The following is a 17,131-nucleotide window of genomic DNA, read 5'->3' as shown; positions in this document are numbered from 1 at the left end:
ATTAACATTTAAGCATTAATAAAACAATGATTAACGTTTTTTACATTCTAAAAACTGTGTGCCCTCTTGCACATCTATAGATGATAAAATACTCCTACTTCGATTACAGGGCTTGGTTCCCTCACAAACAAGAAGTTTTACACATGAACAGGACAAATCTAACCTTTTAACAGCTGAGCAGCTGAAGGAAGCTAAAGTGACAGCCACGCCTTTAAAAACCAATATTAAGTGGAGTTTGAATGGTCTCCTGTTAACCACAAAGACAATGTGGTTAAGAAACAAAGACCTGAAACTATATAAAACACGTAGACGCTTTTGTTCTGTCATTAAACCCTTTGTTAGACTGCATCGGGGAATAAAAGAAGATAAAGACACTAGGCAGCTTGTTACAGTTAACTGTCACTACATACAAAAAGCTGTTCACTCTTTAATTCACTTCAGTTTGTGTCTGTGTTATTTTTAATCTTCATTAACTATGTTGTACATGTATGTGTGTCAGAGGCAAGATTCTGGAAAGTCAGTACAGGTTTTACAATAAAAACAGAACTTTCTAAAAGCAGCTGACTCACAGTGTCGTGGACATCCACAATAGATATTTGTCTATCAAAGCCTCATAAGGCAAGTTTTGATTCAAATGTTTACCAAACTAACAAACACTAAAATAAGGATATTTCCTCTAAATTAGTTTTCGAAGGTCACAAAATCCTTTCAGTTTTAATTTTTCAAAATTCCTAAACTAAAATGTTTTATATGTTTTGTAGTTAACTATAATAACCTTGCTGCAGGTCACATTGCAAAGACAGAAAATGACATACATGATGTTACATAAAGACAGGCAAAAATAGAAAGCCGACTCCTTCACTTAATGTACTTAATGTACTTAAAAGAGTGGGTAGACAGTCGAATACGTTGCCCTCCATGATTCTATATACTAAACCTCCACAGACCTTCTTTACTTCCCTCGTTAGCGATATCTTAATAGACCTGGAGCACTGCAGGTAGACTGTCCATCATATTGCACCATGCAAAGTGACTGCATGCTCATTTTCTGATACCAAGCTTCTGAAACTCTCTGGGCTGGCCTATATACATTTTTTGCTGAACTTCCAGCCATTCGTTGTGAATGTATGAGCCTTACATGAAAGTCTATGGCTTCTCAAATGAGTTAAAGAACATGCTGCCTCAGGAGCTTAACTGTATCAACTGCAAGCAGACAATGTGCATTGTAGTGGATTTAGAATCCATATTTTGCCACTGCATTTCTGTGTGCACCAACTGCATGTTTTACTCCAGGCTGTAACTCTGCAGACCACTGCAAATCTTCTCTGTCAGTCATGCTGCGTCTAAACTATCAGCGTTTTGAAAATGTAAAAAACTCTCCATTATAATAATAATAATAAGTTTTTTTCTTTGTGTCATTGCTTCATCAACCTGACTTTTCAACTTCACTGAAAGAAGATGTCCAGTTGTGTGTCTGCTATTTGAAAAAAGATAGCGATAGCATCCAGATCACATGGACAGTGTTGTGCCAATAAGTGATTTCAGGTATTTGCTGAAAAAATGATTGCCTGTGTTTAAACTGGCCTATAATCTATAAAACATATGTCAAACATACCTTATAAATAATATTAAGTGCTACCTTCTAGACCTGCCCCTGCACAGGTAGTTTATACCTATTATACACTTTTAAATAAACACTTTTATTAACACTAGCTCTGTGAAAATGGCTCCAAAAACATTTCATACTGAGTGACATGGGTTTCTTTGGGTTTGTGGGGACTTCATCCACATAAGTAAATGTTGCAAGGACAGGATATAAGTGTGGAACATGAAAAAGATTAAAGATCATCTCCTGCTAAATGTTAAATAACTAAAATAATCCTCTTGTTATTAAAAAAAAACAACTTCCCTTTTCCTGATAGTTGTCTGTCCCTGACAAACCCTGGATTATTTTCTTAATAAAAGATTTGATTTAATCTACTCTGATTCTTTAAATCTAAGACGTGCTCAGTTCAATCAATAAATTAAAAATTCCCTAAATGAGCTGCACTTATCTGCACTTTTTTCATACCAGTGTAACTTCACTGGATTTCTCCACAACATCTTACAGACAATACATTTATTTTCCAGACGTCAAAAAGGTGAGAAAAACTTTGTCACATGGATAAAAATAAATAAATTCTTCCTGCTGGTTTGGACAGTGTGTGTGTGTGTGTGTGAGTGTGTGTGTGTGTTTTGTGAGTGGGTGACTAAGTGTTTTTAAAAGAGATTATTTGGGTGGGGTGCAGAAGATTGTATTACACAATGTAACTCTGCCCTGAGGGGGTCTGACATGGTTTTGTCTGCTTTCCTTCTCTCTTCCCACTTCCTGATCTATTTTCTGCTCTTTTCCACGCAGTAAAAAGAGAGGCCATCCTCTCACATAATGTGTTCAGTGTGTCTAGATGACAATAGCTTCTTTGCTATAGCATGTGTATGCGGGCACCGCAGAGGTAATCGCTGAGGACAGTGAGAGGGAGTTCCCACAGTTTCGCCCTGAGCCACGTTGTGTCACGAGACAAGCTCCACCTGCATATTTGCACTCCTGCACTTTAAAAACCCTCATGAGACACAAACAGGCATACTACACGGCAAAGTGAAATGATCAGAAGGTAAACAGTGAAATCAAACAGCTGGAGGATGACAAACTTGACATGTTAAGTTTATTGTTTGTTTTTCTTTTTCTTTTTCAGCATGCCTGCAGTAGGGCGTCCTGAGGAGGATTAAATCCTGCTGTGGCACATGCGTACAGAAACATGAAGCCCAAACATCAACTTTATGCTGAGCATAAACGGCATTTAAATTCACATGAAACATATCCGACACGTCCTTCATTTCCTTTCCTTTTCGCCTTTCCTAAAAATCTACAGGTTCAAAAGAAGTACGGTGATTAGATTTCTTAGAGCAACCTGTTTGTTCAAAAACGTTCTCCAATAACAGCGTAGACGGTGGAAAGAAGACAAGGAAAGTGTGATGGACTGCTAAAAATATGTCACAGAAGTGGTCATAAACCGGCTCTGGCTTTACTCTTTGCACAGTAAGCTGAGAGCTTGTGATCTGAGCCCTCTTGAAGAATGCAAATTTGTAGTTAAATTACTGAGAAGTGGGACTGTCTTCTTTTCAGCTGAATCCAAATACACAACAAGGAGGGGCTAATGAAGTGTGAGATGTCACAGTTTTTGTAAATTGAGGCCTCATAACAAGGTCCAGGCTATCAGACAAACTCACAGTGTAACATATAGGATATCATTCAAACATACTGCTATTGTTTTCATTAGTAGTCTTATTGATTAGCAGTGCATTGATATTTGGCATTATGTAAACATCTTAAAGTTTCACTACTAACTTCTTCATGCACTAAAGCTTCCAATACAATCACTGTGTACTGTATCAAATGTATATAAACACATACAATGTACTGCATTAACAGATTATGTAATAAAACATCTCAACACAGCCATGCGTAATACTCATTCTCATCTTTCACACTCACATACTTTCACTCTTCACAGAAAAGCTTAAACGTTTAGCTCAATTGCTACTAAGTCACTCCTCTCTAGTTTGGCTAACAAATATGTACCGTAATGATTACAATAGAACAGGTTAAAAAATCTCTATAAAGCTTTTAAAATACACAATGTGCAATATAAGATGAGAATGCTATTGTTGGCTAAGGCCACAGAGAATTTGGTATAAAATACATTAATTTCTGTTGCTAAAGATATAAATAACACATCTAAAAGGCTATTTAAAAAAAAATCTAACAAGTCTTTGACATATACCAAATTATCACATGTGACCCTAGAGCAGGGTCAAATCCAAATACTGCCCCCCTGGCTTGGTCATGAGAGCAGGTAGTGACATAAGAGGAGCCTCACTTGAGCTGCACTGACCAATCAGACTGCTGCTCAGGAGGGAAACAGACTCTGCAGGATTCTGCGGAGAGAAGAAGAACAAGGGTGAGGAAAGAGTTTTAGCCCCCAACAACAACAAAAAAAAGAGCACCTGCACCAGACATTACCCATCACCTTCTCAATCACCTAAAGCTGTTATTACCCATCTATTACACTACCACATTGCGACAGCACCATCTGACCGTTGACTAAGCCCCGCCCCCTTAGGTATTGTTGCAATTGTTCTGTAAAGTAATTTTACTCTTCAGCAGGCCAGTTTCGCAGCAGACATTTTGGCGTGAAGCAGCCGGTAATCACAAATGTCTGAGAAAGGACGTTAATAAATATATCTATAAGATTACAGTTAACCTGGTTCTGCCAGAAGATTCTTCCTGCAAAAAGGGAGTTTCTCCTTCTCACTGTTGCCAAGCGCTTGCCCTTAGGTGTGTTGTTGCAGTTCCCTTCTGTTATTTTAGGGTCTTTACCGTTTCAATTTTATTCGTTTCTGTGTTCTTTTTAGTGTTTCTAATTATCATTTGTCAGGTGGAAAATTCTAGAAGCTCAGAACAAGCGTTACAATAAAAACACATGACTCACAGCCAAGTGGATATGGCAGTCTCACTAAACATCTGTGTCATTACCTCCTCAGGATTAATGCATTCAAAAAGAAATTGAGCATAAAGTACAAAATGCTATTTTAGTTAGTTTTAGGGGGAGTTTTGAGAGGGGGGGAGGTAAGTTGTATTTTTTTTAAATTTAGGTTAACTATATACATTTTCATACCTAGTTTTATTTACCTATAATATCCTTGTATTGATGTATGAAACATTAAAAAAATTTATCTTTAATACTTCAATGTAACAGTAAAAATGAGGACTTATTACTGGTTATCTGGGTAAGAGAACAATTCAAACTTTAAAGCAGCTACTTTCACTTTCACAATATTTTTATGTTGTTCTGTGATGAAAATGTCACCACTGAGGAGTTTCTTGCGCCCGCTATTTGACTTTCACGCTGTCTCGACATGCAGAAAAAGGACCATGCCTGTACAGTCAAAGGGGAGAGGGTTCAGTGGACGGTCAGTCGGCTATGTGGTGCTCAGTGTTTTCATTAAAGGCTTCACGAGCGGACAGAAAAAAGGTTAAACAAACGCCATGTGAAAACCCATGAAATACCTAAAAACCAAGAGATTTCCTCCAATTATTTAACCTAGTCAAAAGGAAATACCTGAAAATTCCCCATTAATGTGGAAAATGGTGCCCTGTAAGCCCTGGTGACCAGTAAAACCACAGCTACAACACCTTCTCTAAATTAAATCCCCCTGAATGATCCCTCAGCCAATCCTTACCTGCCACCTGCCTCAGACACCTTAAATACACACCCATTCTTTGGGCTGCGTAAGCAATGTCCTGGTCGGGTCATGAGTGTGCACGGGCCCGTGGGCGTGCATGAAAGCATCCTCGGGAGCATACTGTGGCATGAGGAAGGGGGAGGAATGATAGAGATGGGGGCTGAGACACATGTAGCCATAGACACTAATCTAAAGGCCTTTAAAATACAGAAAACAAAACCCAGTCTGTCTCAATATATTGCTTAAAGTAGTCCTTATCATGTCATAATTTATCTTCAGATTCTTCGTACTCTTTCAGGTTTAAATAAGATCTGAGATTCTCCAGTTCAAGTTGAAGCAAGCAGCAATCCGTGTGTGACAGAACAGGGAGAGGAGACAGGATAAACTAGTTTGATAGCCTCTGGGCAAACACAGTGGATGCCTGACAATACACACCCATAATACGAGGAGATTTGAATACAACACTTTGGATCCTACAGTGAGGTATGAGAGCTCTGAAGGCACAGAAAATCTCCATTATAGGAACTTCATTAATAAAATGCTAAGTGCACGGTGCATTTGAAGGACGCCACCTCTTACCTGGTAACCCTGCACTGCATTTATGAGCTCTTTGACTCCGTTGCTGTTGTAGGTCAGACCGGGCATACGCACCAGGCCTCCCGGCGAGGCAATGGAGGAGGGGGAGGGGAAGAAACCTAAGGTGTTAGGTGAGCCAGGTGGACTGGAAAAGAAAAAAAGAAGGAAAACAACAAGAAGGGAAAAAGGACAGAGACTGTTATCCTAAGTACAAAACCAGCATAAACATGTATCTTCTCAGAAAACACAACGTATGCAGCAGGATTCAGGAAAAACAAGACTGGGAGTAACTCTGGGTGTTGTCTTTGAGTGAGCTGCTCTCTCAGTCTCTGATGGCTCACCAAAGAGAACCAGAGGTCAATGCTTGTTTACCAAGTACTTTGATAACGCAGACTTCAGTCATTAACTACCCTTGCCCCAGCCTTTCTCCTTGGCAGTATATAATTCAACCAAGTACAAAATGCTCGACCTCTTTTCTTTTTTTTTTTTTTTAAATGGGAAAAAACCTTTATAGTTATTGCAAGTTTTAGGTGTTTTTAATCACTCACTAATGTACACAACATGTTTCAGTGAAAGTAAAACTATTTTGATTTTGATTGATGCTATGCAGGCGGTTCAAAGAAGAAGATGACTAAGAATGAAGAAGATCAAGCGTGGATAGCAGTTCCACATTTCTTATGCACATCCTGAACTTTTGCAGGGCTTTATGAGAGAAATATAAATATATGAATCACTCAAGCCCAACACTCAGTCTTTAACCTGCCGGCCTTGCAGTACAAAGTGTGCATATCTTTATGAATAAAGCAAGTAAATAAGTGTCCAGCAGCTCTACACAGGCAGCTCCCTAAACCAAATGGACTATTTCCATTCACAGGGGTATGCCAGGACTGGGGAATCCACCTCTTATGTGCTACATGTGAGAAATGGAAGCTCTGCCTGGATCTGAGAGTTTGTCTGAGAGCAACTTCACCCACCAGTAAACAACCCACAAGTAAACACCACCCGGCAGCCTCGGCTTAGCGTCGGTTGGCTCGTAAATTTCTTTATAGAAGTTCAGGAGTGGTTGATTTAATGTGAGAAAGGAAGATTACTTAATGGGAGAAACAACAGTAAGCTCTCACAAAGCATCAAGGATATTTCAGGTAAATGTGTACATACAGTGGGGCAAAAAAGTATTTAGTCAGCCACCGATTGTGCAAGTTCCCCCACCTAAAATGGTGACAGAGGTCAGTAATTTGCACCAGAGGTACACTTCAACTGTGAGAGACAGAATGTGAAAAAAAAAAATCCATGAATCCACATGGTAGGATTTGTAAAGAATTTATTCGTAAATCAGGGTGGAAAATAAGTATTTGGTCAATAACAAAAATACAACTCAATACTTTGTAACATAACCTTTGTTGGCAATAACAGAGGTCAAACGTTTACTATAGGTCTTTACCAGGTTTGCACACACAGTAGCTGGTATTTTGGCCCATTCCTCCATGCAGATCTTCTCGAGAGCAGTGATGTTTTGGGGCTGTCGCCGAGCAACACGGACTTTCAACTCCCGCCACAGATTTTCTATGGGGTTGAGGTCTGGAGACTGGCTAGGCCACTCCAGGACTTTCAAATGCTTCTTACGGAGACACTCCTTTGTTGCCCGGGCGGTGTGTTTTGGATCATTGTCATGTTGGAAGACCCAGCCTCGTTTCATCTTCAAAGTTCTCACTGATGGAAGGAGGTTTTGGCTCAAAATCTCACGATACATGGCCCCATTCATTCTGTCCTTAACACGGATCAGTTGTCCTGTCCCCTTGGCAGAAAAACAGCCCCATAGCATGATGTTTCCACCCCCATGCTTCACAGTAGGTATGGTGTTCTTGGGATGCAACTCAGTATTCTTCTTCCTCCAAACACGACGAGTTGAGTTTATACCAAAAAGTTCTACTTTGGTTTCATCTGACCACATGACATTCTCCCAATCCTCTGCTGTATCATCCATGTGCTCTCTGGCAAACTTCAGACGGGCCTGGACATGCACTGGCTTCAGCAGCGGGACACGTCTGGCACTGCGGGATTTGATTCCCTGCCGTTGTAGTGTGTTACTGATGGTGACCTTTGTTACTTTGGTCCCAGCTCTCTGCAGGTCATTCACCAGGTCCCCCCGTGTGGTTCTGGGATCTTTGCTCACCGTTCTCATGATCATTTTGATCCCACGGGATGAGATCTTGCGTGGAGCCCCAGATCGAGGGAGATTATCAGTGGTCTTGTATGTCTTCCATTTTCTGATGTTTGCTCCCACAGTTCATTTTTTCACACCAAGCTGCTTGCCTATTGTAGATTCACTCTTCCCAGTCTGGTGCAGGTCTACAATACTTTTCCTGGTGTCCTTCAAAAGCTCTTTGGTCTTGGCCATGGCGGAGTTTGGAGTCTGACTGTTTGAGGCTGTGGACAGGTGTCTTTTATACAGATGATCAGTTCAAATAGGTGCCATTCATACAGGTGACGAGTGGGGGACAGAAAAGCTTCTTACAGAAGACGTTACAGGTCTCTGAGAGCCAGAGATTTTCCTTGTTTGAGGTGACCAAATACTTATTTTCCACCCTGATTTACGAATAAATTCTTTACAAATCCTACCATGTGAATTCATGGATTTTTTTTTCACATTCTGTCTCTCACAGTTGAAGTGTACCTCTGGTGCAAATTACTGACCTCTGTCATCATTTTAGGTGGGGGAACTTGCACAATCGGTGGCTGAGTAAATACTTTTTTGCCCCACTGTATTTACAGATTTTCAGCTGGAACAAGGTGAATTTCTTTTTGAGTTCACAAGATTTTCAGAAAGCTTGACCTCTGTCAAGGTCACTGAGATTTGAACTCATCTGAGATTTTTAGTAGATATTACTATGGTAACAATTTGAAGCTCCTATGTCGCTTTGTTCTCGAGTTATAGCATTCACAAACTTAGGTGTCCAGGCTGCCCGCCCGCCTGGCAGGATGACGACAATAGCCCCTCAGGCTTTGAAGGCTGAGAGGTAAAAACTGTGAGAATTCCTGCACACTGTTAAAACAATAACTTTCTGTGACCTTTATGCGAACTAATCAGACAAATCAAAACTTTTCAAACAGATAAAATCAAATAATTTCGGCAATGAAGAGAGTTTTCCCTTTGGACCTTCCACTAACAGACCTCTCACCTATTCACCAATGCAAATATTTAATATTTAAACATTTTTGAAAATATTTTCACAAGCTGAGCCATTTAATCTCTGATTCAATAAATCCCTTCATCTGTAAATACCATTGTTTACCTGGGGTAGTAGGCTGCGTAGTTCATGTATAGCTGAGCTGAGGCGGGGTAGTAGGCATGTCCTGGTGGTAGGGGGCGAGGAGCCAGGACCACCTGCCCAATGGGAGGGTAGAGAGCAGCAGCAGCCTCTGGAGGCAGGACAGGTGGAGCAGGTGTGAAGGAATAAGATGGTGGCGATAAACCTGGCGAGGAGGAGAGGTAAAAGATTTTTAACCAGACGAACAGAGACACGCGTGAACAGAGACATGGTGGAGAAGTCTGCAAGGTCATTGTTTGTTTTTTGGAGAGGTGCTCATGCAAATCTACAAACAATGACCCTCCACAACATCACTCAGCACCTGACACACTTTGAATGTATGCACGTGGCAAACAATGAAAGCGTCAGCGTATTGTACACTACGCTGGACCACCGATGGGCCTGTAACCTGTATGTTTCATTATTTCAGTATTTTATTATCACCTCTGTGTAATTTCGGAGCAGGTAAGATGCTTTTAATTCACTCGACAGTTGTCAGTGTTTAGCAGCATCTGGTTTATACTTTCTCATATGCATTCATGCATAAAGCCTTCCAAGTATTAAATATTAGCAAAACGAGAGCCACAGCGCTGTCAGAGAACAGAGACACTGTCTAAATGCAGGGGACAGTGCCGCCTGAGCACTTTATCCTCCTTGCATGGTGATTCTGGCTGTTCCTGCAGTCTGTGTGTGCATTTTCAACATTTAATTTCATCTCATCATGGACCTTTTTAAAACCCGCATGTCTAGCCTTGAATCCCTGTGTTGTGTCCCTTTCACTAATGTGAACTATTTCATATTAAACAGCTCATAACCATTAGACGTGTTATAATCCTCTCTTTTTGAAAACTAAGAGTCCACATTTAAGTCGAAGGACTACACACACAGAGATCAATCCACCATCTACGCACCAGCGTTCAGATATGCCCACAGCCTTTACACAGCTCCTGATTGGACAAGCACAGGAGATGCACACACCAGAGGTGTGCCAGGCCATTGAGGCCTAATCCCACAACCACCTCTACTCATCTGATAAGATTAGAGAGATGTAAGCCATTTTTGATGTTTTATGAAGATAGCTGGAATCAAACTGTCTTGCTTACACTTTCCCAACCCTTTCAGATTTTTATGAAATACTTCAGCAGTGTAAGAGAGTGGAATTTATGAGATCGACAAACATGCCACTAAAAACAAACTACAGTATTTTCATCTAAATGTGTGAACACAGGCAACAACTGAAAAAAGGATGGTTACCCCATTAGGTTTATTAGGTCATGCAGATGGGTAATTTAATCACACTAAATTACAAAGAGGTGACACACTCACATACACCAACACAAACTCTCAGACACACAGTTTTCGATCCTCCTGGTTAGACCAGATTTCCTCATCTTCCCACAGTTTGAGATTGGAGAAAAACCCAGCAACCCTGCACAAGGCAGGAGCCCACCTACCCTGCAGTCCCGAAGCAACCCAGCTCCCAGCAGCACTTACGTCTTGACTTACATGGCGGCGGGCTGAGCCCTGTCCCACTCCTGCTCCGGGTGTATGTGTGTGTATGCGTGTGCGAGAGCGAGCCTCCCATCAGCACGAGGCCCATCTCCTCTGCGCTGCAGGGAAACACCTCCACGTAGCGGCTGTTTGCCCCACGCTGGCTGGACATCACATGCTTGTGAAGCCGCTGCGAAGCTTGGAGCGCTCGCTCAGCTGATGTCATCTGGATGAAGCAGTCACCTGACGGACGACCCTGAAAGCGGAGACGAATCAGAGATTACTCCGCAACACCTGTAAATTTGTGCTAGAAAGCATGTGAGTCAATGGGTGTGTCAGTGTGGGTGCTGCATGTACCTGCTGGTTGAGGACCATGTGCACTCCATGCGGTCTGATATCCTGTGTAAACTCGCCCAGGAAGGTGAGGATGTCCTCTATGCTCGCCGTGTACGGCAGCCCTCTCAGCCGCAGGCAGTCTCTCACTCCACCAGGAGGGGGCAGAAGAGACACCGTGGGCAGCACAGGCATCAGAGGGGCAGGGGCCACGGAGATCAGAGGGGTTGAGGAGTACCTGTTTAGCACCTAAGACACAGTTTCAAATTACATACCCTGCCTAAAGCAAAAACCTACCGAGTACGCAGTGAAGTTTTAGGAAACCCTTTTTCCTCTAGTACTGACAGGTAAAAGTCACTAACTATAACTCAAAAGCAAACATCTCAAGCAGAACAAAGCCAAGTCCAAGCTGTGTTTAAATATGACGCAACGTCAGACAGGAGCTGGCGTGGTGCCAACAGGACACCAGCGTGTTTGCATTTCTGGAGAGGACCAATAAACCTCGCAAGTGTCTCACACACACACACACACACACCACGAAAGGCCTCTGCATAGATATGTAGGTGGACTGTCTGCTTATCAGTCCAGAAAGATAAGAAAATGAATGCCAAAGAGACACAAAGAGCAGTGGAGCACACGAAGAGCGAAAGAAAGTTCAAAAGAGAAAGGAGCAGCTAGAATAACCGTTTGTAGGGAAACATGCACACACAGTCCACCTTGTTTTACTGGTCCCCACCCATGAGCTTCTCTCCTATAATGCCTACAACTGCCTGAGAAGATAAGAAACACACCCTCACGTTGTCACTCTTTGCTGCTGTGGCCAAATAAACAAACAGTTTTTCTCCTCTAAAACCTACAAGTGAGTACACAATCAAGCACATTTCACTCAACCGCACACTGTAAAACAAAGCGAAGAAACACCCCGGCGTACCTGCTGCACCTCTGCTGCCGTACTCTTAAAAAGCTCGATATATCTTTTCCCCAGGATTTCCTTGTGTTTCCTCAAGGCGCACTGAGCATGTTCTTCACAGGCAAACAAAACAAACGCGTCGCCGGTGGGACGTCCATCTGGGTAGCGAACAAACAGGATGCCGTCCTTTCCCCCGCTGACGGGACACGTCTCTTTAAGTTCATCCTCTGGCGAGAAGAAGGCGAGCACCTGCTCGTGCGTGGCGGTGAAAGGGAGGCCTCGCATCCTCACTATGATCTGGTCCTCGCGGGACAGGAACATTGCTACCTCATGAGACGTACCTGACACAGAGAGAATGACACGGGCAAGCCCGTTCAACTAGTGTTAGTTGGCCTCCTTCTTCTTCTGCAATTGATAAGAGTGATGCTAAATCTGACTTTTCAAGCCTCTGTGATTTTGAGTAATCGTCTAAATCTCTCATCTGTATGACGATAAACTTTAGCTTTATGTAATGAGGTCACTTCTGGTTTCTGGGAGGCGTTCATCATGTGAGTAAAATTATTAATATTCAGGTCAAATGACTCAGTGATGAGCTGTGCCTTGTTGACAAACTTATTGCCCTTCATAAAAGGCTGTGTTGCCATTAAATGGTATCACTGAGTCATAACCAACAGCTTTTTGTGCTAATAATAATTTTTCTTTTAAGATTACAAGTGGCATGAAGGAAAAATCCCAATGGACCTGGAGACATTTACAAAGGTCCTGAAACATTTTCAACTCCTAAAAATCATTATTACTAAATACATGAATTCAAGCTCATATAAGAAGTTGCTGAAGTATTAATAAAATAGCACCATAGAAGATCTCAAAGACTTCAAAAGTCCTCTTTTTCAACTCAGTTTCACTATATACACACATAAACCAGGCGGCTGCACTTAAGCTAACAGATATATGAACTTCCCACCTCCTGCTATCTTCAGGAAGTCATCTCCTGTCGCTTTATAAACCTGCCGATAGAGGGGAACGATGTTTAGTGATGGGACAATAATTTGGTGATGTGGCTGATTCTACTGTGTCCAGACGCCTTACCTCAATATATCTATTCCCCATGTGGTGTTTGTGTCTCTGCAACGCCAGCTCTCTGTGTTCCTCGCTCACAAAGCGAACCAGAGCTTCTCCATTCCTCCTCCCTTGAGCATTCAGGCACAATGCAACCCCTCCTCTAAAGAGAACAGCATATGAAGGGGGTTATAAAGCCTCTCTGAAAACCTCTGTCAGCAGCAGCTTTCTGGGTGTCATCAGTGATTAAAAAAAGATGATAAACAGTGTAAAAATGTGCGCCTTTAAAGATGTCAGCAACGTACTTGGCGATGTTGAGGCCTCTGAAAAATCGAGCGATATCCTGGTCAGAAGACTGCCACGGCAATCCTCTGGCTCGGATCACCGTGTTGTCGCACACTTTCTCCATTTTACTGCTGCACACACACACACACAGGTATTATTACAGTGGATTATCAGGGAACAAAAATAACGTGTATCTTTAATAAATGTTACTCACCAAGTGCCGCTCTCGAACTTCTCACTAACTCTCTCGGGGTTCGAAAACGTGTGGCCTGCAACAGCAAAGTGACAGAGTCACCATGATAACACACAAAGTAATCAAGCTGAGACCGTTTTTAAAAGGCAAAGCAAATGGTTAAAGTCTAAATCAGGTAAGACCTTACATTTCTTTCCTTTCTTAATTACCGGTTTGTTAAGTGGCACGCTCAAAAGTAGTACTATGAATCTTGGATCATCCATTTTTGGGGGGGAAAATGATTAAAGGAAATTTCAGTTATCCTTAAAAGAGGTCCTAATTGATTTTCTAGTTTAGTTCACAGCAGGGTTTTACTTAAAGTAACACAGTTTTGGAACTCATTAGTAGTAAATCGATTTACTGATGTGTTTGCTAACATTACTCGGTAATGTACGTGGTACTTACAAAATGGCTCGGATAGCAGTGCCAGGACAACGCTGGACATAACCTGAAGCTGCTGTGTGGCTACTTCTGCAGGCAAAGGGACCGATGGATCCGGTGTGGCAGAGGGGTCCCACATGGTGGGCACATCAACAGGTATACTAAGAGCTGAGGAGGAGGTGGTTAAGGAGCACAAGCAAGAGAGCGACAGTGTTATTAATCATGAATGCATCGTGGTCCAGCAGGATTGGACGTTTGATTTCTTCTTTTTTTCCTCTCTCTCATTTCCTAAGTCCATTTTCAATTTAGTTGGAGTTGTATGCTTTGGGTGGAGCCCACTCTCTCAGCTTTCTTCTACACCTTCTCTGAATCAACCTGGAGTATTAAAAGGCAGGATATCCGCAAGATCGCTACACTGATCATCATGGCCGTAACCAGGCCCTCTTTGGTAACTGAGTTCCATTTAACCAGGAGGTTCATCTGCATTTAGAGTTGCCAGCCCTCTGTCCTATTCAAAAGAAGATCCGGTTGTATATGAGCGGAGTCATTCGCCTGCTCCCAAATAATTTCTGTTGCTGGTTTAATACATTTTTTAAAACTAGGTCTGATCTGTTTTTTCCCAAATCATGACAGAATAGACAGGTGTGTGAAAAAATGAAAAAAGTGAAAACAGAACAGCAATACACTCACGTGTTTTTCTTCCTATACCTGTGTGTGCGTGTGTGTGTGTGTGTGTGTGTGTGTGTGTGTGTATGGGGTTGGTCCTGTTGGGTAAACACACACTCTTTCACTAAGGGCTTAGTAAGGTGCTGCCACTCTTTCCTTATTTGCATTTCAAAACCTTTATCCCTACAGCCAACTGCTTAATGCGTGTGTTGTGGATTTTTGAGGGTAATGCAATGCACAGTATGAGAAAGAACCAATCAATCGGATCAAATCAATCGAGCAAAAAAAACAAATGTCTGGAAATCCATGACTTAGACGGCGTAAACAGGCAACAGGACATGAAATGTTAATGTAAACAGGTGACGTGTTAAAAGGATACACTCTGCCATGGTGTGGACATTCAGAGCTTTGAGGTCAGGAGCGGGGAAGTGCTTCTTGAACTCCTTCCGAAGGTCAAAGAAAGAGTAGAAACAGTCTGGGACCAGGATGTTCTGGAGAGGAATACAGTGTGAGTGAAAGGCCCATCAGCAGCTTCTGTTTTTATTGCTGTGAAACTCATGTTTGCACAGGCCACAAGAGCATGCACTGCCTACTTCTTGTATCATTAACACACAGTTTGAAGGCACTCAGGAGAAATTTCATGAGCATCATGTGTGCCTGTCTTTTATGTGCACGAGTGTGCGGTATACGCATGGGCGTGTGTCACCGCAGTGGCTTCTCCTGTAGATCAGCTTTCAGTGTTAACATTAAAGTTCAGCGAGCAGTGCGGTGATGACACAACACAGCCCTCTGAGAGCGTCGAAGGCTCCCGCAGCAGTGAGTGAGTGAAACATCCGCCCTGGCTGCTAGGCGTGTTCCCCCGCCCCGCTCACCTTGCTCGCGGCCTCGGGGTGAATCACTTGGCGGATGTGGAGCTGCCCGTCTGTACACAAACACACCGACGTGCCTGCGCCCGCGCTGTTCACCTCATTTGTCAGTTGCAGATGAAACTGTAAAAACATTTAGAGGTATGGACTTTAATACAGCTGCTTTAACCAGTGCTGTAACTGTAATTAATAATCTATAAATGGCCTATTAATGGCTTTCTGGCTACTTTGAAGACATTACCATGTTTAAAGCTTTATCAACGCTCGGTGCTTTGTACACACAGTCTGCTCCAGATCCATTCTCCTGTTCCACGCTCTCCTCCACCACATCCTCCTCCTCTTTTTCTTCTGTCAAGTCTGAGAGGTCAGGCTTTATGAGGAGCTCATTCACCTTGCCCAACTGGTTCAGAGAGGAAAAAAACAAGTCAGCCTTGAAACAGCCAGCCTAGCTAGAAACTCAGAGGCTTTGGAACAATATAATAAAACCAGCGTGAAATATGTGTGTTTGCTACATAGATATTATCACAGTGGAAAGCAGCAAAGGAGCAATTTAAACGTCTTACACAGAAGGCAGAAGGTTTTTTGTAATTAAAGCGAACAATGATTTCTGAACAGGTGCGCGTAAGGAGGAATCCCACAAAAATCCCCCTGGCACACTTTTTTTTCCCTTATTAATATTGGTCTGACATCATGTATCGCTGTTTGCAGTCCACCTGTCCACTCCTTTGAACACCACATTTCCTGCTTTGGAGTCACGATGATTAGCAAGTAAGAACAAGCAGCCTACAAGTGAGTTTTTACCTTTTTGTTCTTTACATCCACGAGCTGCCAAACCAACTGCACGAGCTCCTTCTCGTCAGACCCCAGGAGATCTCCGCTCGCGCCAGATGTGGCGGTGAAAACCACCACCAGGTAGTCTACCTGCGCCGTCATCTGAATTTTTAAAAAAAGAACCGCAAACACACAGAAAACTAATCTAATACTAAACGAGACTAAAAGGGACTGAAGATCAGCGGGATGTGAGACGCGAGCGGGACGCGGGAGGTAGAAACGCCTTTACTCTGACACCTGAGCGCAAAGGTGAGCCCGTAAATCCAAAGTTTTGTCGCCTGTGAGATTTTATGTGAAGCCTCCCGCAGTCACCATCGCGAAGCAATGGCTGAACGCTCACCGCTTTTGTAGGGAAGCTACCTGTGCGACCACGTGACCCCTTTACCTGGCCCGTCCCTCTTTCAAGTGGTTCAAAGTTTAGTACGTGGCAGCTCACGCGGGACAGAAAAGGTAATAAATGGTTATTAGTATAAAACAACAACGAGAAAAAACAAATAATAAATAATAATAATAATAACAATAATAATAACAAATTTGAAGTATATACACTTTAGTTACTATGTAGTCAATTATTAAAATATTTCATAAATAGTAAATGTCTTTATAACAATTCAATAATTCGAATTGTAGTCTTTTTTTTTAAATAAAAAAATATTTTGTCTTTTAAGGGAATTGACAACAACAACAACAACAACAATAATAATAATAATAATAATAATAATAATAATAATAATAATAATAATAATAATGAGAAGAAGAAGAAGAAGAAGAAGAGAAAATGAGTGTGAGAAAAAAAATCTAATTTTTTGCTGAAATACAGAAAGAAAAATCCGTGAAATCAGTTTAAAAAATACTACTACAGACCAAGTGGAGCTATCATGTTATTAAATCATAAAGTTATTAAATTCTG

The 17,131-nt window shown here is 42.0% G+C and overlaps 1 protein-coding gene across 5 annotated transcripts; it reads right to left on the bottom strand.

Moving 5' to 3' along the window:
* Positions 1–2,688: 2,688 nt before the first annotated feature.
* esrp1 (epithelial splicing regulatory protein 1) lies at positions 2,689–16,607 on the bottom strand. 5 transcript variants are annotated; one of them, XM_082552213.1, is made up of 16 exons: positions 16,192–16,607; positions 15,632–15,790; positions 15,397–15,513; positions 14,904–15,015; positions 13,883–14,026; positions 13,460–13,514; positions 13,266–13,376; positions 12,991–13,123; positions 12,866–12,908; positions 11,923–12,242; positions 11,016–11,240; positions 10,662–10,914; positions 9,153–9,333; positions 5,863–6,004; positions 5,314–5,403; positions 2,689–3,975 (listed from the first exon to the last, which is right to left on the bottom strand). In XM_082552213.1, exons 1-16 carry the CDS (start codon positions 16,321–16,323, stop codon positions 3,841–3,843), a joined length of 2,352 nt encoding a protein of 783 aa, XP_082408339.1. In that variant the 5' UTR covers positions 16,324–16,607; the 3' UTR covers positions 2,689–3,840. The 5 variants fall into 5 exon arrangements, with proteins under 5 accessions (XP_082408339.1, XP_082408340.1, XP_082408341.1 ...); XM_082552214.1 differs by having other exon boundaries at positions 10,674–10,914; XM_082552216.1 differs by having other exon boundaries at positions 3,865–3,975; positions 5,281–5,403.
* Positions 16,608–17,131: the final 524 nt, after the last annotated feature.

Source organism: Aulonocara stuartgranti (genome assembly GCF_965226115.1).
Source record: "Aulonocara stuartgranti genome assembly, chromosome: 11".
Lineage (NCBI taxonomy): Eukaryota > Metazoa > Chordata > Actinopteri > Cichliformes > Cichlidae > Aulonocara > Aulonocara stuartgranti.
This window is presented reverse-complemented; position numbering and strand designations above follow the sequence as displayed.